We start from the raw sequence: 23,539 nt of genomic DNA, 5'->3' as shown, positions 1-23,539 counted from the left end.
ATAGCTCAGTGGCAGTGATGAAGGGGGAAAATGTGGTCTGTTAAGTCAGTGTTGAGTATTGGCTTGACCCACGGGCCCATTTATTTATTTATTACATTTATATTACACTTTCTTCCGTGTTGGAACTTCTCAGAGCAGTTTACATAAGGGTTTCCTTTCATGTACCTTCAGGCTCTGAGACCCTGGTTGCTGACCACTGGCTTATGCATTCTTGAACATAAATAGGCAAAATTGTGGGAAAGGTTTAATTTAAAGTATCATGGATTATATTTGTTCTGTGTGTGTTTATGAAGTGCTGTCAAGTCACAGCGACCCCCCTCCCTCGGGGTTTTCAAGGCAAGAGACGTTCAGAGGTTGTTTGCCATTGCCTGCCTTCATATGGGCTGAGAGAGTTCCAAGAGAACTGTGACTGGCCTAAGGTCACCCAGCAGGCTTCATCGGGAGAAGTGGGGAATCCAACCAGGTTCTCCAGATTAGAGTCCAGCACTCTTAACCACTACACCATGCTGGCTCTTATATATGTTCTAGTCTCTGTAAATTTGGCAAGAACCGTGTGCCTTCACATCAGTGTTATATCAGTAAACTCTTTGTTCATTTTCTGTCTTCGGTGCAGCCCCACATGTGGGACTGCGCCTGCGCGCAGGCCTGCCACCGGAAAAAACTCAATAGCCTTAGTCCTCAATCGGGGATGCCCCTCCCTCACAGGCGGGGCCGGCTTTCGCGCCGCGCAGCCCGCATGCTCTTGGGCGGGGCATCCCCTTCCCTCCTCAGTTCCTTTCTTGCCGCCGCCTGGATCGGAGCTCCTTGCCTTACCTCAACGCGTTCGTAAGTCCTTTAGGGCCGCGTCCACGGTCCCCCTTCTTCCTACAAAAAAGAAAAGAAAAAGAAAAGAAAAGAAACTTAAAAATAAATTTATTGTAACTAAAGGACGAAAACGAAAGAAAAGTTTATTCACAATCTCCCTTGACCTGGTGCTAGCGCCTAAGATGGCCTCCAAGGCCCCCTTCAAGATCTGTAAGACGTGCCCGGCTAAAATACCGCACTCAGATCAACACGAACTCTGCCTAACCTGCCTGGGTGAAGGGCACAACGTGTCTAAATGCGCCATCTGCCAAGGTTTCTCTACCCGGTCTCGCAATGCTCGCGCGCACCGGCTGAGCGCAGAACTTTGGAAAAAAGCCCTCTCGGCCCCCTCTCCCTCGACGGGTTCCAGGACCCCGGGAGATGCGCAGTCGACTAGATCGGTACCGATCCCCGGTACCAGCTCGACACCGAGACCCTCGGACCCGAGCTCCTCGGATCCACCTCAGGGCCATAAGAAACACAAGCACAAGACCAAACACCTCGAGAAGCATCATGGCTCTAACCGCTCGACGCAGAAGAAGTCTGCACCAGCTCCGAAACCCTCGGCACCGGATGCTACCATCTCGGTACCGCCCTCGGTACCGCCCTCGGCACCGCCCTCGGTACCGAGGACACCCTCACCTCACCTCGGCTCTCCGTTCCATTCCTACTCCGAGGTCGACCTAGACCCGCTTGAAGGTCCTCCATTCATCTCGGATCCAGACCCACTGGACCCGGCTTCCATGGTACCGACCCCCTCGGTACCGCAACAGATATTCCAGCCAGCTCCCTCTACATCTGCTCCTACAATATCTCCAGAGTTGGTCAAGGACTGGATTTGCCGCTTTAGACAGCTATCAGTTAGAGGCGAACCGGTGGTCCTTCATACACCTCAACTGCCTTCTCCTTTTACCCCCTTGACTCAGCGCACTCCCAGAGAGGAGTCAGAAGCAGACGAGGTAGAATCTAGGGACGAAGGTTCTGAGGATATATCAGAACCTTCTCCTGATGAACTAGTAGGGGATACAGATGCCATTTCACCATCTGAAGACCTCAAGCTCCGGACGGAGCAAATGATACGGATGGCTGAAGCACTGGACATTAATATTTCCACAACAGACAATAGACCTAAGGACAAGATTCTTAGCCGTCTTTACCCCGACACACCGGGTATTGCTGCCTTCCCCATATTGGAAGGCCTTTCCGAGATTGCTATGTCTCTTTGGAAGAAACCTGCTTCACTCCCAGCTTCTTCCAAGAAGGTGGAGAATTTGTACAGAATAAAACCTGAGTCGGCTGAATTTCTCACGATTCATCCTCCTCCCTCCTCCATAGTAACTACAGAGATGCAATCCCGACAACGGCAGGGTCCTCACTCATCTCCCGCTGATAAGGAGAGTAAACGTTTAGATCAGTTGGGCAGACGGACCTACTCTTCTGCTGCGCTGAATTTTCGCATATCTAACTACCAAACTATTATGGGGGGGTACCAGCTGTTCCTGTGGGAGAAGATTGCCCCCCATATTGACCTGCTCCCGGAGGACTCTAAAAATGCCTTGCGCCTTATACAAGCAGAAGCCACGCGTCTGTCAAGACAGCAGATCAACGCAGGCAAACATGCAGCTGACAGTGCAGCTAGAACAATGGCCTCAGCAATCACTCTACGTCGCCATTCCTGGCTCCGCTCTACTGCCCTCCCTCTAGACACACGGTCGCGCATTGAGGATCTCCCCTTCGAAGGGGACACCCTATTTGCCTCATCAACCACAGAGTTCCTTACAAATCTTAAGAAGGACCGCCAGACCGCCCGGTCCCTGGGGGTGACTCCTGCCTTCCACCAACAACAGAGAGACAAGCCCCAGTTCCGTCAACAATCCTTTGGTCCCTCCTTCAATAGGTTCCCAAGATTCCAAAGATTCCACCCGTATCCTCAGCACGAAAAGTTTCAACATCAACATCCCAGGCCGAAACACGGCTTCAAGCAGCGCTCTACTCCCAGCACCCAAAACAAGGACCAGAGACAACCCTCCCAAAAATTCTGACTATGTCTGCATTCCCCTGAGGAGGGGCGGCCATTCCTAAATAGGTTGGCAAAGTTCTCTGCAGCCTGGCAGGCTATCTGCTCTGATACCTGGGTTCTTAAGGTCATTTCACAGGGTTACCGCCTGGAGTTCAAATCCGTTCCCACTTGTTCCCCTGCCAGTTCTGCGGCAGATAACCCTCTCCCTGAGTTTGCACCACAACTGGTTGAACTTATCCAAAAGGGTGCTGTTGAAAAAGTTAACCCCCCATGTTTGGGTTTCTTTTCTCGAATTTTTATGGTTGATAAAAAAGATGGGGGCTCTAGACCCATCATTGATCTCAGGTTTCTGAATAAATATTTACGAGTTTCTAAGTTCAGAATGGTGTCCTTACCCTCTGTGATGGAACTTGTTACACCCTGTACATGGTTCGCAGTGTTGGACCTGAAGGACGCCTACTTCCACGTTTCTATCCACCCCGAACATCGGCACTTCTTAATGTTTCGTTATGGATCTGAATATTTTCAATATTCGGTCCTCCCTTTTGGCCTCGCCACGGCCCCCAGAGTTTTTACGAAGTGCATGGCAGTAGTTATGTCCTTCCTCAGAGACCAGGGATGTACGATCTATCCCTACCTTGATGATTGGTTGCTTACAGCATCGAGCCCAGAGTTGCTCTCTTCTAATCTACAGCTAGTTCTCTCTACCTGTACGAGGTTAGGGCTGATGGTCAACCTGAAGAAGTCTAAGTTAGTTCCATCACCCAGGGCTCAGTTTATTGGTGCCGTGTTAGACTCCAGGGCGGATCGGGCTTTCCTCCCCACTGAGAGGATATCCTCCATTAGAGGGCTAATTCACTTGTTCATGCGATATAGACACCAGCCCGTGGTCTCCATACAGAGGTTATTAGGCCTTATGGCCTCGACCACTGCAGTGACCCCTCTAGCTAAGCTGAGAATGAGGGAACTGCAGAATTGGTTCATTCGATCCTATGACTTCTCTCGCCACTCCAAGTGGTACAGATTGTCCATTCCCAGGCCTATCTTGCGATCACTACAATGGTGGCTTTCAGAAACCAACCTTCTGAAAGGGGTCCCCCTGGGATTTTGGACTCCAAGTTTTACAGTTACCACGGACGCCTCCATGGAGGGTTGGGGTGGTCATTGTGGGAATCATTCTATTCAAGGTAGATGGTCCCCTAGAGAGTCATCAATGCACATAAATTTTCTAGAGATGAAGGCAGTACGTTACGTTCTTACCTCTCTCTCAGATATCCTCCAGAACTCAAGGACACTTCTACAGTCGGACAACTCATGCACAGTTTTTTACATCAACAAACAAGGGGGTACGGGTTCCATCCCCCTGTGCAGAGAGGCCCAAAAGATTTGGGCAATAGCTGGGACACACAATATAGATTTGCGTGCCATCCACATAGCAGGAGTCCACAACACACAGGCAGACTCACTGAGCAGGGTTTTTACCACAAATCACTAATGGGAGCTACAAGATCAGTTTCTCTTCCCCATTTTTCAGGAATGGGGCACCCCTCAGGTAGACTTATTCGCGACCAGGGACAACAAGAAAGCAGTGGAATTTTGCTCGCTAGCGGGGAGCGACCCCTCCTCCCTGGGGGATGCGTTCCAACTCACCTGGTCGAACAGTCTGTTTTACGCTTTCCCTCCGTTCCCCCTACTTGCTCGAGTTCTGGGGAAGATAGCTGCAGACAACACCGACTGCATTCTCATAGCTCCCAGGTGGCCGAGACAAATATGGTTCACCCTCCTCACTCAGTTAGCGGGAGGGAACTGCAAGACGCTACCCGATCACCCGAACCTACTTCGCTGGGGGGATCTGGCCCATCACGATGTGCAGAGACTACACCTCATGGCATGGAGAATAGTTCCCTCTTGTTAGTGGGCTGTTCACAACCGGTTCAAGAGGTCCTTTTACAGGCCAGAAGACCCTCTACCCGCTACTCGTATTATAGGAAATGGGATAGGTTCCTAACCTGGGTGGAGCAACAGGGCTGTTCCCCGTTTAACTGCCCTATTCCTAAAATTTTAGATTATCTGCTAGAATTAACCAAGAGGGGCCTGGCGGTCTCCTCCATAAGGGTTCATCTGGCAGCTATTTCCGCCTTTCATGATAAGGTGGAGGGACATACAGTGTTTTCCCATCCTCTTGCAAAGCGTTTTTTGAAAGGTCTTAATAACCTGTTTCCTCCTAACCCGGTTCTAACACCACAATGGTCGCTCTCCCTAGTATTGGCAAAACTGATGCTGACACCTTTCGAGCCTTTGGCCCAGGTGCCTCTGTCCTTCTTGTCGGCTAAAATAGCCTTCCTTGTTGCTGTGACATCGACCAGAAGGGTGGGGGAACTAGCAGCCCTTCGTATCGATAGCCCGTTTCTCAGGGTTTATAATGAAAAGGTGGTCCTTCACCCTAGCTTCAGATTTAAACCCAAGGTGATATCATCTTTTCACCTGGCTCAAGATTTAGTCTTGCCGGTGTTTTTCCCTAACCCGTCCTCTCAGGCTGAACGGGCATTACATTCACTTGATGTAAAGAGGGCGCTCCTTTACTACATTGACCGTACCAAATTGTTTAGAAGGTCTAACTCATTATTCATCTGCTATCAGGGACCCAAGAAGGGAAAAGCAGCCTCGGCCCAATCGATAGCAAGATGGGTGGTTTCAGCTATTAGAATAGCTTACAAGCAGGCAAAGTTGACATGTCCATTAGGCATTAGAGCATATTCCACTAGGGCGCAGGGCTCTTCTGCTGCTCTTCACAGGAGGGTTCCAGTTGGAGACATCTGTAGAGCGGCGACGTGGTCTTCAGAGGATACCTTCGTGAGACACTACGCACTGGACCTGCAAGCCAGGAAAGATGCAGCAGTGGGCAGAGCAGTTCTCCAGACCCTTTTTTCTTAAGTCGACCCCACCACCTTTTTTGGGTAAGGTTGCGACTATCCCACATGTGGGGCTGCACCGAAGACAGAAAATGAAAACAGAGTTGCGCTTACCTGTAACTGCTGTTCATTGAGGTCTTCGGTGCAGACACACATCCCTCCCTTCCATCCCCACTGTCGACCTAAAGCAAAAGGAAAGTTTTATTGGTTAGAAATTGAGTGTTTACCAGTATTATTGGCTGTCTTGGTCGGCGGCGGAGAAGGAACTGAGGAGGGAAGGGGATGCCCCGCCCAAGAGCATGCGGGCTGCGCGGCGCGAAAGCCGGCCCCGCCTGTGAGGGAGGGGCATCCCCGATTGAGGACTAAGGCTATTGAGTTTTTTCCGGTGGCAGGCCTGCGCGCAGGCGCAGTCCCACATGTGTGTCTGCACCGAAGACCTCAATGAACAGCAGTTACAGGTAAGTGCAACTCTGTTTTATTAAACCAATAAGTATCTATTTTTTTTAAAAAAAAACCACCTGGAATAAGCTCAACATACTGGTAGCAATCCTGACACATCTCAGCACCGAGAATAGAATGCAGAACAGGATTATATTTCAACCAAAGCATTCTTAAGGAAAGTTCATGTAACCTATTAATCATGTGCTGTTGTTCCGTCAAAAAGAGAAATCTTTATTTCTGAGTTCAAGATTGAATAGCTTATTGTTGTTTTAGCAAGTGTGTAATCAAGCTTGGTAGAAGTATTAGTTCTATAACTGAGTTATGCATACAAAATTATACTCAAGCAGTAAATTTTGTAACAATGCTTTGACAAGGTAATTTTTAAAAAGAAAAAGACTAATGATCCCCTTAATACTCAATCTGTTTTTTTCCCTTGGAGAAGTAACTTCATATAGGAAATTCTGTGACTTTCTTGTGTGCCAGAGGCCTGTCTATGTTGCAGTGTGTACAAGAAACAAAAAGTCTTGAATGGCAATAGATTTGTACAGTTTGCACACATTACAATGGCATACTTGTATCTGATCATCGGGCATTATTATCTATATCAGGGCTTGATAAATTCCAGGCACCAGGTTGCTGTGGTATCTAGAAATTTCAAGGTGGCACCCAATATTTCCAGCAATTATTTTATTGTAGTAACTCAATGAGAAGTACTAAATTTGTCATTTCACATCATATTTATGTTTTGTTGTATGGCTTAAGAATATGCATGCAGTTCTTGTTATTGCTTGCTCATGTTAACTTTACATCTTCAATTGGTGGTGGAAAAATTCATTTTTTAACCACTTGCTTTTTATACTAGCCCCAGTATTCAATTAAATGAAACTTTTAAAGCTATAATGGAATTATCAGAAATAGGAGAGAATAGGTTAGGGTTAAGGTTTAGCTTTTTGTTGTAGCAATGACAACCATGACTGTCCCAATATTTATTTATATACATTTTTGTCATAGTTTAAATAAAATTATGAGAAACTGTGAAGAGATTAGGATTTCTGGTAGCAATAATTAGAAAGTATGGTAATTTGTATGCAAAACTCTGAAAAATTAGTCTGGCTCCAAAATTTTTGGGCTGGCTCCTAGAATGAAAGAAAGGCCTGATCTATACAGAGAAATAATTTATTTCCCGGTAGTCTCATCTTCTATACGCTAAACTTGAATCTTTGCTTTTCCAAAGCAGTGACATTCCATCTAGAGCAGTTTGCAGGTATTGTCTGATGGGTCATAGAGCCTGACATAAGTATACTGCATCTTGTTGTACTTGCTTTCCCACTGTAAGGAACTTTTTCAGACAAGTCTGTTATACTGGTTGCTGATAGATAGAATGGTGATCTTTTATTAGCATATTTTATTATTTATGCATAGATTTATTTATTTCTAGCTGCCGTGCCTTCTCCTCAAACATTACTGCAAGCACAAGAAGTTGCTTTTTATTAATCACTGAGGGTCACATTCCATAAGTATTCCAACTTGCCTTTAATGTTTCCACAATTCGGTTTGACATCAAGCCATAAGGTTGTTGTCCTTACTGTTATAGTAAATCCTTTTATCAGTAAAGAATGCTTTGCTATCTACATTCATGGCAATGGAAGAATTGATCAATGGAGTAAATTAAGATGAGCTCATCTGTTTGCTTAATTGTGCTGCTTTAGTAGCAGTGCTCTGGCATTTTGTAGTGACTTTTATTCCTGGAGAGATTGTTGCCTAGGTGAGTGGGAGAGTGGCGAGGCACAAACCACTACACAGGCATTCAAGAATGATAACTTTAACATTTGCTGGAGGAAATGGCCACAACTTTATTGGTTACATCTGACAGAGCCGTCACGCAGGGGAGGGGCTGTAACGCAGTGGTAGAGCATCTGGGAGTAAGCACCATTGAACAGAACGGAATAGAACTTTTAGTAGTCCTGCTTAGTATGGCACCATGAATCTTGCGCCAGTACTGGATTCATTGGCTGGCTTGTTCAAAGGCACAGGATGGAAGCCACAGACTAAGAGCCCTTTGGCTCCTGCCCTGCTACAGCGCTTGCTCAAGGGCTCACATCTCTGGCTATTTCCAAGCTTTATAAGTACCTGGGACATAAAGGGAACAATAAATCCTCAGCAAGATGGTACAGGTAGTACATTTCTTCCACTCTTTATGCAGGCAGTTTTTGAACAGGGCACAGCAAAAAAAAAAAATGGGGTTGATGTAAGCAGACTTGGATCACAAGCATAAATTCTACATTCTGTAGATATTTAAAGCTCTCACAATTCCCCTAGGTGGGGCTGTGGCTCAGTGGTAGAGCCTTTGCTTGGCATGCAAAAAGTCTCAGGTTCAGTCCCTGGCATCTCCAGTTAAAGCGACTAGGCATGTAGGTGATGTGAATGACCCCGGCCTGAGACCATGTTGGGAGAGGTGAAGAGAAAGCAATACACAATATCTCTGTGTGTTCTGCTTATGGCTGTTGGTGGTATTCATTAATGAAATGATGTTGGCATTGAAGAACATATGTTAAATTTTGACAAGTAGCATTTTGGCTGTACAGAATATGGTGAAACAAAAATGAAGCAAACTGAATTCTTGGCTCATATATTTTCTAGTTTTCTTTTTTTGTTTTTAAACTGCGTTATTCTCCAGCGTTTCTTTATTTGGCTTAGAAAACCATAGTAAACTATGTTGTTTTCTTGACAGCCTCCAATGAATGCATAACCAATGCTGGTCTAAGCGGCAAATGAAATCCATAAAAATTCCTCACCAGTGAAATTTAATAAATATTTAAACAGCTAGTCAAACAAGTAAGAAATATTGATTTTTCTGCTGACTAACCAGGTTTTATGTAAGGTTATAAAAGAGGCAAGTTGTAAAATGTCCTAAGCATGTTCTCTGTGGAATTTCTACTAGCTGCAATTGTTTTGTAACACAGCCATTAAAAAAAAATCAAATATGGAGGGGGATAGAAACTCATTTTATGCTATGGAGCTTTTTCAATAGCCTAACTCTATAGTTATACTTGAAAAAGTTATGAAACTATGTTGTAAGAATGGGTAAGAGTTTAAATATGATTGATTTTTAATTTTAATTCACCAATGTCTTTTCCTAATAATTTTGTATCTGAAAAAAAAAATTCAACATTATTTTGAAAGATTCCTTTGGGTGAAAAAAATTTCAGCATTATATTGAATGATTCCTTTGGGTTTTGTCAGACAGACGCTCCAGCCCTGTACCTAGATAATTAGAACTGCTGGTAAATTCTGGTGGTAGATCCAAAACCCAAGATTTTGCAGATTGTTTTTGAATTGAACTTCATACTCTGTTTCAACGCCTAAACATATCTCTGAAAGGCTCCTGGGCAGGCCAAGGCATGTCTCATTCATAATACAGCAATGACATTGTTGCCATGTACCTGAGACTCAAGGTTCATCAACACTACTCTTGGTAGGCAGCAAATTGACCACTCTCCCCCATTCCCACTCTCTAGATGATCCATTGGGCTTATTAGAGGTATATAGCAGCAGACAGAGACTTAAAATGTCAGGTTCCACAGAGGTCCTTGACTGTACTTTTGCTTGGACATACTTTGTCATTTACATCTGGAGTGGTGTAATGGTTCAAGTGTCGGATTAGAACTTGAGACGGTTGGGCTAGAATCCCCACTCTGCCATTGAAGCAGAACAGGAGACCTTGGGCCTGTCACAATCTCAGCCTAACCTATCCTCACAAGGTTGTTTGTTGCAAGGATTTAGTGGAGGAGGAGAGAACGATGTAAAAAGCTGCTTTGGGTGCCCGATCGGAGAGAAAAGGGGTATAAAATAATAATTATAAAAATAAGATCTGTATCTTTGAAAAATAGTAGTAGTTGTTACACCAAAGAAATTGTGTTTAGGGCAGTTTGCAGTGCATTTCTACGCCCTTCTATGTCCATTGAAGTAAACATTGTTAGAAGCATGTAACTGCTTCAAATTGCATTGTTGCTCCAATAGGATTAAATTGATTTAATTTTTCCAGTGAAATTGTACCTGTCATGGGCATGCAGTAGTAGAGAAAGCTCTGTTTGTTAATCTTTCTATCAATGCAGCTTTCAGTGGCACAGGAGCCTTGCTGGAGCAAAAGATTTGGCACCCCACTCACCTGACTTGCTGTCAAAATAAGATTCCTGGGGCTATCTGAGATTTTTTTTTTTTTTACAACTGTGTCTTTGTGCTAATGGGGTTCAGCTGGTTGAGATCCATCCCTGACTCCTGCTCGTTACTGACCTTCTGTCCCCAGAATGGGACGCTAATTGAGAAAGGACATTGAGTGTCCTCCACTGTCTGGACAAGGCAATAGGCTTATTTTTCAGTACTCAGTCCTCCTGATCACAGCTGGTGTTCTGAACCATGTAGGCTGCATGACATAACAGCAGTCATCTTTGGAGGCCCTGCTTCGGGGTGCCCCACCATCTGAGGCTAGTGAGGTGGCAGGAACCTCCTCAGGGAGATTCGTCTGTCTCCCTCTACTGCCAACAGGTGAAGGTGTTTTTTTGTTTGTTTGTTTGACATTCTCTCAGTGCTTTTGGCCCTCCTTCCTGGTTGTTGTTATTTGTGTTTATGTGTTAATGTTTTACTCAATTGTTTAAATGTTTTAATACGCTTACATTTTAAACACCACTTTAATGTCTTGTTGTTTTTTTTAATGTCAAAATGTTTTCCTGTTTTGATGCCTGCTGCTTTGGGGGTCCCCTATTTGGGAGGAAAGGCAGCATAGAAATGTTTTAAACAAATAAAGGGAGACAGAGAACGAGGCCACTTGGATGATCAGCAGCAGGCCGTGGTAATCGCCCTCCTGTATCCTCTGAGGCCTGGCTGGTGGGGAAGGTGCAGTGTGAAACTGATGTACCGTATATACCCGTGTATAAGCCGACCCGTGTATAAGCCGAGGTGCCTAATTTCTCCCCAAAAATGGGGAAAAATTAGGCACCCACATATAAGCCGAGGGTCGGCTTATAACCCCTCCCTCCCCCCCGCAGGCTTACCTGACTGGGCTCCTGGCGGCGGGAAGCGGCGCGGGCCCGGCAGGGGCGGCGGCGCGGCCTCCCTGTGGCTGCAGGAGGCTTCAGGAGGCCGCTCCCGGCCAGGGAAAAGCAGCGGGGGCGGCGGCGGAGGCCGCAGGAGGCTTCTGGAGGCTACTCCCTGCCGGGGAAAGGCAGCGGTGGCGGCGGCGCAGCCTCCCTGCAGCCGCAGGAGGCATCTGGAGGCCGCTCCCGGCCAGGGAAAGGCAGCGGTGGCGGCAGCAAGTTCCCCCTCCCTCCTCCCCCTTCCCTCCCCCCTCTACCATATTGACCCGCGTATAAGCCAAGTTCGGCTTTTTCAGCCCTTTTTTTGGGCTGAAAAACTCGGCTTATACGCGAGTATATACGGTCATCCGAGAAAGCCAATTAGCATAATCAGCTCATTTGAACTAAAATCTCAGATGTGCTTGTACCTGGGACTTCTCTCTGGTAGATATCCACAGGCAGGTCTCAAACTTGGGACTTCAGGCATTTGAAACCTGCACTATTCCACTAGTCTTTCCAGTGCTGGTATGCGTAGTTCCTTGCATCACCTGGATTAACAGAATTCCAAAGGTTTTGTGATGTGTTTCCCCCCTCCGTGTGTACACTGTGTGGTTGGGGGATGTTCTTCAGTACATGAGCCGTGAGTTCTAGTCCTTCCTACATCTTCTGTTTTGCTGCTGAGAGGGTTACTGCTGTAAAAATGTGAACTTAGTGGAACTTGAATCCCCCTTCATGCTTCCCAGGTTCGTGCTTTCCCCCCAGTGAGCTACTAGGGAGAAGACAGGGATGAGTTTTGTGAATATGTAGTTGTGCCTGTGGTGCTTGTCCTAGCATGTCTGTTCCCTTTGTCTTGAAAAATGTGCCATCTTTTCCTAGGAGCATTTATTCCTTTCTCTGGGATGGCTTCCTCTCCCAAGTGAGCTGTGGAGATGGATGGGGGGATATGTTGATCGCTCCATCCTTCCTTTGCTGTCAAAAGGGTAGCTGCTTGCAAATTGAGCTTTGAACTCCCATCTACAGAGATCCCAGATGTGTGATAGTCATAAGGCTCTACTGGCATGCCAGAGTCCTTCATACAGTTAGAGTACTGTGGTTAGCATCACTCTCTTTTATGTGTGGGCAGGCAGCGCATGGTGACGCCACAGTAATGTGGCAGTGTCACGTGTTGTGTATCTCCTTTCAGGCATGGCTGATCTGAGCATGTCTTTACCACATTGCTCCATAATTGTTGTTAGTTAGTGCTATGGACTTGAATGCTGTTATGTTCTCTGTTCTCTTTAGGGTTGGGATTTTTGTCTTCTGTTACTTCCTATGTTTCCCAGCAGACATACTGACTAGCTGTGCTAATGTCAACAGCACATCCATGTGGCTGACCATAGGACAGAGCTGTTAAAGTACCTGTATGGATGCAGTGACGGGGTATGATGTGTGTGTGGGGAAATCAGCTTTACTAATTTCTGGATTGCATCCCATACCTAACAAAAGTAATATCTGGCTTTTAAAACAGTAGGAAATAGTTTTGCTTAGTACATTCTAATCGCCTAATATTCTTCTTGTTGGTTTGGAGAAAGTACTATTGCAGCTATAAACAATTGTTTCATAGATAGCGATGCTGCTGTTCTTTAACCCATTCTAGATTTTTATTGCATTGAGCTCCTTGTTTGTCTGTAGTTTCATTAAATGCACGCTGTCCTTCTGGAGTGAATACTGCTCTTTGTGCCGAGATTAAATTATTATTTAACAATTCTTCATATAAACTATGCAAGAGGAGAGATCAGTAAGCAGAAAACTGCACATTTTCTTTGTTCTCATAGACTGTATCCCTGTTTTCAAAACAGCGGTTGTATGTTATGTTTCTGAGTGCTTATATCTGGCTCTTTGGTAAAGTTGAAAATAGCTGATTGGTATGCTCTTAGAATTCTCCTTGGGGGTAAAAAGCAGAGTTGTATATTTTAAAGGCACATAATAATCTACCAGGAGAAATGTTTACATATGGCATGATCAAAAGTCCTGTGGTATATGAATGTGTGTGTGGGAGGTCTTTTCTACATTAAATGGATTAACAGAGAAGACTCAAAACACTGTAGTTCCTATCTTTTATAAAATGTTCTTCCTGAAGCTTAAAATACGTGGGAGGTTTTTTTTTTATCCACCTTTTTTTAAAGTGTGTGGTATGCATTCCTTTAAAAGTTCTCTTGTAATTGTTGACTGCAGAAACAAAAGATGCCTGTATTTTAACCAATTGAATGGTTTGATTGAGTAAAATATTTGTCTTCCATCTGACTGACATTTTTGCATGTTAGAACTTCCTAAGTTCTGGAAACGGATAAATTGATTTTTTTCATCATTACTTTTGTGTACAGACCAATTGAAACTTCTCCTTTATAGATCACTAAATTTTGACCTGCTTCTAGGTTTTCATATTGGCTGTTAGTTAGTAGCTGAAGTTTTATTTTTATGAACCAATTAGCTGTTGTTGTTTTTAATCAGTGGCCTGAACTCTAGGACTTGAACAGGAAACAAACATTTAGGGATAGAATATTAGTCCCTCTGGAATAAGTGTCATTTACACTCTTTTAGGCAAATATCCCAACACAGATGTTGAGTGCCAGAACATGAGCCTTGAAAACAGCTATTGCCTTAATCATAGCCCATTTCTTGCCCCTTTCTTCTCTGCAATTGTTGGAGCTCTTGTTACGATCATGAGAATATTTTTAAAAAGAAATGGAGGGGAAGGGAACAATCCTGATCCTTCCTTTTGCAGAGTTACAGTTAATCCTTTTGCAGAGTTACATTGAAGGATTAGATATAAGAAGGCAGTTAAGAAGTTAAATCTTTCCCCAGTTCTTATGATCATGAATTCAGTGGTGGTTCTTTTTTTTCTTCCGAACTGATTCATATTTTCATATTTAAGGTTAAAAGTTTAAGAACTGTATAATGAAAAAATATTATGAACGTGGCAGAACAGAAGTTTTCAAATTGTGTTGTGGGGAAACTTTGGAGCTTCTTGGAAGTAGGGCTGGCAACCAGTGGGAGACCAGGTAGGGAAGGGGCATGTGGGGGTATCTCTGCTTTTACCATAGAATTTTTGGCAATGCCTAGAGAGGCATGAGTTCACGGCCGAGTTTTCCCAGAAGTAACGTCACACTGTCACCAGTGGTGTTTCCCCTCCTTTTTCGCACTGGTTGTTGGAGTGCTAGCAGATAAATGCCACTGGGGTGCAGGAGATCTCCCGCCCTATAGCTGGCACATAGCAACCCTACTGGAAAACTTAATGGACAGTTCCACAATTAGATGATCAGTGGTGTTAGAAAAAGCCTTCTTGAAAAATATGTTGCCCACCACTGATGCCTGGTGACCTCCTGCAATGCCACAGAGGAACGTTGGGTGTGTTCTAGGACAGCAGGCAGAACTAGTTGTACAGTTTTTTTTTAATCCAAGCCATAGTTTGGCATCCACTAAGTCCATGCATGTCTGTTGTTCATTAATTTTTAATATGCAGATTTATAGAGGTTTGCCTTCATGGTTCTATGAGTTCATTATTTTGGAAATGTTGGGAGATTCTAGAACTTTCAAGAACAAGAACTTTCAAGAACAGCTTGGAGGGCTTTAAGAGGGGAGTGGACATATTCATGGAGGAGAGGGGTATTCATGGCTGTTAGTTAGAATGGATATTAGTCATGCTGCATACCTATTCTCTCTAGTATCAGAGGAGCATGCCTATTATTTTGGGTGCGGTGGAACACAGGCAGGATGGTGCTGCTGCAGTCGTCTTGTTAGTGGCTTCCTAGAGGCACCTGGTTGGCCACTGTGTGAACAGACTGCTGGATTTGATGGACCTTGGTCTGATCCAGCAGGGCCTTTCTTATGTTCTTATGTTCTAAGAAATGCTCACACATGCCCCTCCTTGAGGTTAGCATTTTCCCCTTCCTTGTTACATGATCCATTGGTACAGTGTTCTGCTCAGTTCTTCTCTGACTGCTGTGAAATGTATTAGTTGCAGAGCAACTTGACATGTTTCTACCCCTCTCCCCTTATTTATTTTCGTTAATGTGGTTTGTGAATCCCACATCTGATACCTGATATGTATGAATGTAATTACCAGCACATGTCTCACCATGCATCTTTATTTTGTTTCTGCAGAGCTTGACTTCCGTGTCGTAAATGCATCAATGGCCTTGGGTTTAACATTTTCCATACTATGTGAACTGTTACAGAAGTGGAAGCAGACCAGTGCTGGAATACCAGTCTTGCTAGAGTGGTTGCTAGGAAAAGAAGATTTGAAAGTTTTCGGGACCAGAACCTTGGTAAATTTACTAGCTACAGTTTTGTCTACTCTTAGAATGCTTCATTCCCACTATAATCAGTGGTTTAGGATTTCTTTTCAACATATGGAGTTAATACAAATCAAATGTTAAAAACATGGTTTTTTTTTCATTTTTAGATGATATTTCAAAATTTGGATATTTTGTACACATTCTTAGAGTTTATATAAGGTTTTCAGGTGTTTGAAGCACATCACATACAATCCATTTCCTCTGGCAGAAAAGCCACTTAAGTTGGAGGAAAGATCCTCAGGCTGAACAGACTTTGCTGAGCAGCACTGTAGAAGGCAGGCCATTACCTTGTTCTAATCCTTATAACAACTCTGTAAGGTAGAAATGGCTATCCTCATATTGTAATTGGCACTGAGACAAAGTGGGTTACCTACTGAATTCATGGCAGAAGTGATGTTTTAACCAGGAATCTCTTTTTCTTAACTCAGATATAACACTGCAATAGTTTTCAGCATGCAGATTCAGTCACCGGCTGAGTTGGAACATAATTCAATACCATGGTTTACTTACTGTTAGTTTGCAAAGCCAAGACTGAGCTCACAGACTTTCTCTGGTCCAGACTCTCCAAACTTTTTAGACAGGTCGTCCCGCTTCACTGATGTATGGAGAGCCACCACTATAAACAATTGGGTCCTTTCTATAGTTAATTTAGGTCTCTTGACTCCTCCTAGGGTCTTCACTAAGTGTGCAGTTGTGGTAATAACACACCTGTACTGTGTATCCATACTTAGATGACTGGCTTCTCTTGGCACACTCTGAAACCTCCTTACATCACCTGGTGTCCTTGACACTATCCACCCTAACCTCGCTTGATTTTGTGATCAGCATGGAGAAGTCCAAACTGCTTCTGGCCCAGTCAATGTCATTCATAGGGGCTAGCCTAGACTCTGTACACAGGAGGGCATTCCTGCCTGAGGATAGGATCAGGGCCTTATGGGAGCTGATAGGGGGTTTCCAAATGATCAGATGCCAGTCAGCCTTCAGCATACAAAGGTTACGGAGACACATGGCGTCCACCACAGCAGTAGTCCCTTTTGCCAGGTTGTGGACAAGGCTTCTGCAAAACTGGTTTCTCCATCAATTTGACCCTTCTAGGCATTTCCAGCAAAAGCTGTTTTCTGTTCCTTGAGCAGTCATCAAGTCCTCTTCCACCTCTGAGAAACCCTGACTGGATCTTTTTGCTACCCGGTTCAATGCCAAATGCCACCAGTTCTGCTCTCTGCTGCACTGGACCAACGCTCCATGGGAGGTGCATTCCAGCTTACCTGGCATGGCCAACTATTTTATACCTTCCCACCCATCCCCATGCTGACCAGGGTTGTAACCAAACTCCGACTGGACAAATCTGCCTGCATACTGTTTGCCCCATCTTGGCCTCGACGGATGTGGTTTTGCCCCCCTTTGGGAACTCTCAAGGGGAGTTCACATCCCATTTGCTTAGGAACCGAATGTCCTGCACCAGGGCCCAGTGCATTTCCACAACATCAGGTCCCTTCACCTGACCACTGGGAGAGTAGGTCTTGAAGACCACGGCCAGCCAGAGTAGAGCACGTACAGACATCAGCACATAAGGTATCTACCCGTGCCTCTTATACTCATAAGTGTAGAAAGTTTGTTTCATGGGCCAAGGAACAGTTATCCTGCCACAAACGGCAGACCTTGCTGATGTTTTTGGTTATTTGTTAGAGCTCAAGGATGGGGGGTTATCCGTTTCCTCTATCAAGGTGCATCTACGGCTTTGTCGGCCTTCCATAGTGGGGTTGACGGGGGTTCCCTTTTTTCCAGCATTATGGCTGTTTTCTTAAGGGGCTATATAATTTATATCTGCCCAATTCCCTACTGATCCCTCAGTGGAGCTTAACCATAGCGTTATCAGCGTTAAGGCAAAAACCTTTTGAGCCCACAGCCATGTGTGGTTTGTCTTTTTCTTTTTCTTGTAGGGTGCCCTTCCTAGTAGCCGTAATGTTGGCTTGCAGAATGAGCGAGCTCAGGTACCTAAGATCTGACCCTCTTTTTATTAAATTCCACACTGGCAAGATGGTCCTCAGGCCAAGTCTGAAATTCCTCCCTAAGATGGTGATAGCTTTTCACCTTGCACAGGACATTACCCTGCCAGACATTTTGCCCTCCCCATCCACTGCCCTCCATTCATTGGACATCTGGAGGGCTCTCTTATTTTACTTTAAAAGAAGACAGGAATTTTGCTAAGATCAACATTTATTTGTGTGCTTTTCTGGCCCCAAGGGAAGGGTCCCTTCATTTCAGACAATATCATGATGGGTGGGATCTGCCATAAAACAAGCATACACCAGGTCCAGGATGCCTGCCCTTTTCCTGTAAAAGTGCACTCCACCAGGGCACAAGCATCCTCTGCTGCCATACTCAGCAAAGTCTCCATCGCCGATGTCTGCAAAACCGCCACCTGGTCATCATCATTGACCTTTGTGAAGCACTATTGAATCTACATCAATTCCCGGAGCGAGGCAGCTGTGGAAAGAGCAGTGTTGCAGTTGTCATTGCACTAGTCGGCCCACAGCCTCCTCCACTCCATCAAGTAAGGTTATTATTCTCCCATGTGGGACTGCACAGAAGCCACAGCGATGAAAACGGGGTTGGGCTTACCTGTAACTGTTGTTCATTGTGTGGTCTTTTGTGCAGGCACACGTCTCCCCCTCCTTTCCCAGCTGTGGGCCACTTTTGAAACTGACGTGGTACTAGGCCCTACGGCAGTGAGAAAGAACTGAGCGAAAGTGCGTTTCACCTCCCCTGGTCATGTGCTGGTTTGGATAGGAAAAGCTGGCCTTATAGGGGAGGGGGAGTGCTCCGAGCGTTTTAGAAAGCCCTAGAAGAGAAGAGCTTTCTAATAAAACCTCCACAGCAGGCCTGCGTGCACGCACAGCCCCATGTTTGCTTGCACAGAAGACCACTCAGTGAACAGCGGTTACAGGTAAGCGTTTTATTCTTATCCCAGGGAACTGGGTGCCAGGAGATTGAACCTGCTGTGTGTGGCTATGGTTATATATGATGCTGATTGCCTGAATACAACGTTATGTCAGTATAGGAAAGGTGCCATGCCAGCCCCAGTGCTGATGCAGTTTCCTTCGGTCCCGGTATTCGATCACAAAGTGAATGGCCACTGTGTAATGGCCTGCTGGTTTGAATATCTAAAGTTAACATTTATATTGCCTTTTGAGTTAGCTTTGTTTTAAAAAGGCCCACAAATACCACTGACACTATGAAGTAAAGTTGTGGTAGCTTTGCAATAATAGGTGTCATCTGATATAGTTAAACAAACCCTGAAACGTACTATGAGACTTTTCATAAGCTTAGGGGTTAGTATCTCTGTTTGATGTTCTACTACTGTTTCGCTGACTGTTGTAATTTTCATCTTCTAAAAATCCGTTCCAAACGTTTCATGGGATACTAAATTATGCTGATTACACATGACACTGAAAGACAAGAATATCAAGGCAAGCTGAGTTTGCACATCTCAAGCAGGCATATCTTAACATTATGGGGTACATTTGATTTCTACTCTTTTCTTTGGGAAAAAAAAAGAATTTAATGTGTCTGCACCATATCCAGGGACAGAAATTGATTTAAATATGAGTAATGTATAGAAAAGGGACCAAAAACTTTGAAGAAACATCTTTGTATACCGTTTCGCATTTTCAGCCTTCATTTACAGCCCATTCCTAAAGAGGAATATCAACCGGTAGCCTCCTCTGAGGCTTTCCGGCCACCTTGGAGGGGAAAAAAGGGAATTTAAAGAAGTAAAAATAAAGAAAAAGGGGGGAAATTCCCCCTTGAAAAAAGCGAGGCAGTGCTACCAAAAAAGATGGCGCAGTCCTGCCACCGCTCTAGGTGCCATTCCCAGGTCAAAAGGGCTGTGGAAGCTGCCTAAAGGCACCCCACAGCAGTGCAGCTGTTCTCTTCTGTAATTTAGTTCCCAGACTGGCCGCGCTGGTGGTGGGGGTTGGTGGAGCTCCGTTGCTCCTGGATGCCGGTGTGTTTGTCCCCACGCCAGTATGTTTGCCACTTTATCCCATGATAAAGTGGCACCTATGCCGGCACAGGGTCAAACCAGCTCCTGTGGAGATTTGCGGGGGCCCCCCTCAGAATTGCAGCCTTACATTACTAACAGAATACATTTTCTGTTAGGGTTCTTTTCTGTTAGCATTGTTTCCCTTGTTATTGCTGCAAAACACACATGGCTGCCTGCTTTCTGAAATTCAATGTATGTGGGATTTTATTCATAATCTAATGCCTTTGACATTAACCTAGAATATAACTTTGGAATGTTTGCTTTTTAAAGAACCAGAAAGTTTTTATGCTTCAAGGTTATACAGTTGGAAACATGAATCCAAGGAGTGTTCTTCTGTGATTTGCTAAGCTACATCTCTGCATCTTGTGGCTTTCTCTGTTTTACTTATGTTGTTTTTCTTCATACATACATCGCCAGTGATGTGGATTTTTTTGAAAAATTTGAATCCAAAAGTTTTCTGGAAAGGTTTCCAGTGTCCTAAATAGAGTGTGATCCAATTTAGCATGTTTATATTTACTTACATTTACTAAACAAACAAAAAGTAATACTCCATGCTAATTTTGTGTCCCAACAGTAACAGATACTTAGACCAAAATATTTGATGATGAGTTCAAATGTTATATTCAAACATATATAATTGTAGACATTAGTTTATTGGAATAATACTTGTAACATTTAAAGATAATATAGCATGTACTTCTCTTACATTCTTTAAATTTAAGAGTGGGAAATGACAATACAGAAAACTAATTTTAGCACACCTAAAGAACTCTGCATGATATGCTTTAGCCATGGTCATCTACTAGTCCAGGGGTCCCCAACCTTTTCGAGCCTGTGGGCACATTTTGAATTCTGACACAGAGTGATAGGCGCAATCACTAAATTACACCTGGGAAGCCCAAATGCAGGGGATAAGAGGGGTAAATTTTAAAAATACACTGGGAAGGAAGGGTCAGAGAGAGAGAGAGAGAATAAAACGAACACTGTAGTTGCAGTTGTTGCTGAAATGTTATTTTGATCTTTACAGGCAATCAGGTCTCAAATGGGCAATCAGAATCCCTACTGGGCAGGAGCCCATCTGGCCTCACCCACTTTCTAAAAACACTTGGGAGGCACCAGGAAAGGCGTTGGCGGGCACCATATTGGGAATCCCTGCACTAATCTATTTCAACATAATTTATGGATGTCAGTGGGGCATCTCTGTATTACTGTTGCTCCTGGCATCATCTGTATTTTTTGTTAGCTGCATATCAGATTGGTGATCACATCATCCCTTCCACTATGTGTGCAGAAAAAATTAAATAAGAATTTTAGCATTGGGTGTGCAGGCCAAATCAAAACCAATAATGTGAGTTCATAATTTGTTTTGTTCATGTACACATATTGGAAACCTAAGAGTAGCCCTGCACGTCCCTCTAGCCCAGAATTATTGTCACCAGCAGCCAGCCACATGCCTTTCAAGTAGCACATAAAGGTAACAGTTCTCCCTTGTCATTTTTCCTTAGTATCCAGCATTTAGAAGACATTGACTATGGTCATATGGTTTTCATGTAGGTCCACAAAACCTTCCAGATCCAGAAACCATATACCTCTAATACGCTCTCCATGTTTTACTAATTATTTTTAAATACATTAAAGCTGGAGTCATCACCATGGTTACTATCACTATTGCACTGTATCTTGCACTGTATCTGTTGTGTTGCTGTGTGTATGTTCTTCATGAAATGGCATATGTGTCTTGTTCATTGTTCTTCCCACTCAAAAAAGTTATCTGTATAATCAAAGCATGATTCACTTATCCTCTATTTGCTCCACATTACTCCAGAAGTAATCCTTGCCACACAGAAAGTAGTGTTTTGTTAACACAAACATTTTTTCTGCTTTTATTAAGGTGGAAAACGACTGTCTGTTTGACAAGGGACAAGCAAATTTTTGGGCTGAGAAAATAACCCATGCAAGGCAGCTCGGCGAACAGCTCCTTCTGCTCATACCAGTGAGTCATGTCAGTCCATGTGATCAGGAAAAACTCCAGCAGTTGACAAGATCAGCATCTGATCAAGCCCGGCTTGTGACCCAGCTTCTTAAAGAAATGCCCCCAGTTCCAGAATTTTCACGGTCTGTAGAGTTCACCAAGTTAGTTATTCAAAAGGAGAGGATATCAATTTGCCTTAAGGTTCTAACCTTACTTGGTGCTGGAAATCAAGCTTGCAAGAAACAGGAAAGGCTTGCGGAAGGCGACTACTGACAGTGTGATCAGGGGTGGCTCCAGTTTAATTATGTGTGCAAAAGATTGGTGCATTCTGATGTCATAAACGTCTGAGGAACTGTGACAATACATGTTAGACACATTTTCCTACTTGAATCCATTCAGGTTTCATTTGACTTCCTTAGGAAGAATGTTTCTTCTATGAATGGATTCATTCATTTTTCAGTCAGGGCCATGCAAAGCTTTACTGTAGCCACTGTAGAGAGTAAAACTACTGAACTGTTTCTTTCCATGGTCCAGGTGCTGGCCATCTGCTGTTCTGATCTTCTGATTTTAACAACTCCACAAGTTGTTCTTCCTGTTCATATTCCTTTTTGTACCTATTCCTTTTTTATCAGGATCCATGAACAAGCAAATGACTTGAATTGTGTTACTTTTAAAAGGTCTTAAATAAAAATAGTTTTAATGTCCTTACCTAACTGAGCCTGGATGCATACAGAAATTTGTTATTTGTGACACTGGTATTTCCCCCCTTTATCCTTTCAGGTGAGGTAATTTGAAAAGAAAATACTACCACAAAAAAAATTATGTTACAATTGACTCAAAATCACATTGTCCAAAATAAAATGTTACCAATCATGGTCACAGTTCTTTAAAATAATGGACATATGTGCTTTGCTGCTCTAATGTAAGTAATGCAAGTTACCTTTATAATCTTTACCTAGCATCGCTGAAACAATTCAGGACTATATTATCATAAAGGTTTCCCTGGCAAAATAAGGCTGTTGTATAAAACTTACTTCCATAGGAGTGGTATGTTAGAAATCTCCTTCAGAAATGAAGCAGAGTGCAAGGGCTCAAAGATTTTCAGTATGGTAATGTACCTTGTTGGAAGAGAGACCACTAAGGAAGGCTGTGCAGAGGAAGGCAATGGCAAACCACCTCTGCTTAATCACTTGCCTTGAAAGCCCCTTCTTGGGGTCACTATAAGTTGGCTGTGACTTGATGGCACTTTACACACACCATGCACCTTGCTGTTTATTATTTTTATATTACGCGTGTCATATACTGCCATATATTTCTGATATTAAGCAGACTGCATTGTAAGTACACTGGATAATTTCTGGACAGCAGAAAGGATGAAAACAACAATTTTGTCATTTTTTTGAGATGCATACACACATCCTACGAACAACATATGCTACTGAGAGATGCCAGTTCCAGGTTTTGTGAGATAGTTATGATCATATCCCAGTTTCTCATGTGGATTTTTGCTTTCCAAAGGGTTGGAAACAATTAATTTTTTTTTTTGCAGTCTTAGTTGACAACTTTTCAATATGTGAATATTGCACTGTAATGTTCTGTTAGGTATACCTTAAATGAACCAGTAGGTGGTGCCGTTATACATGTTATGCCGTTATACATTAAGCAGTCTTTCCTTAGATTCAAGCTGACCTAAGTCTCCTGTGCTACAGAATATTTGCATGAGTAAAACTAGAATTCTGATTTATCAGTAATATTCATGCTTTTTTAAAAAAAACTTGCCTTTAATCCCAAATACTGCACACAGAAATGTGATGTACACTACATTTTTCTTCAAGAAGCAGTCTATATTAGGCATTTATTTAAGAACAAAGTCTAATGTAATAGGGGGTTTTTTCCC

At 43.8% G+C, this 23,539-nt stretch overlaps 1 protein-coding gene across 1 annotated transcript in view; it reads left to right on the top strand.

The window, feature by feature from the left end:
* The window catches only part of THADA (THADA armadillo repeat containing), a 172,489-nt gene extending 150,574 nt beyond the window's left edge, over window positions 1-21,915 (top strand). Inside the window, exons 36-37 of the mRNA XM_056853380.1 lie at window positions 15,432-15,595; window positions 21,562-21,915. Coding sequence (XP_056709358.1) covers window positions 15,432-15,595; window positions 21,562-21,915 — 518 coding nt within the window. The remainder of the gene's footprint in view (window positions 1-15,431; window positions 15,596-21,561) is intronic.
* The last annotated feature ends 1,624 nt before the right edge of the window (window positions 21,916-23,539 follow it).

Source organism: Euleptes europaea, chromosome 7 (assembly GCF_029931775.1).
Source record: "Euleptes europaea isolate rEulEur1 chromosome 7, rEulEur1.hap1, whole genome shotgun sequence".
NCBI lineage: Eukaryota > Metazoa > Chordata > Lepidosauria > Squamata > Sphaerodactylidae > Euleptes > Euleptes europaea.
Note: the sequence above shows the minus strand (reverse complement) of the source record. Positions and strands in the feature narration are given on the sequence as shown.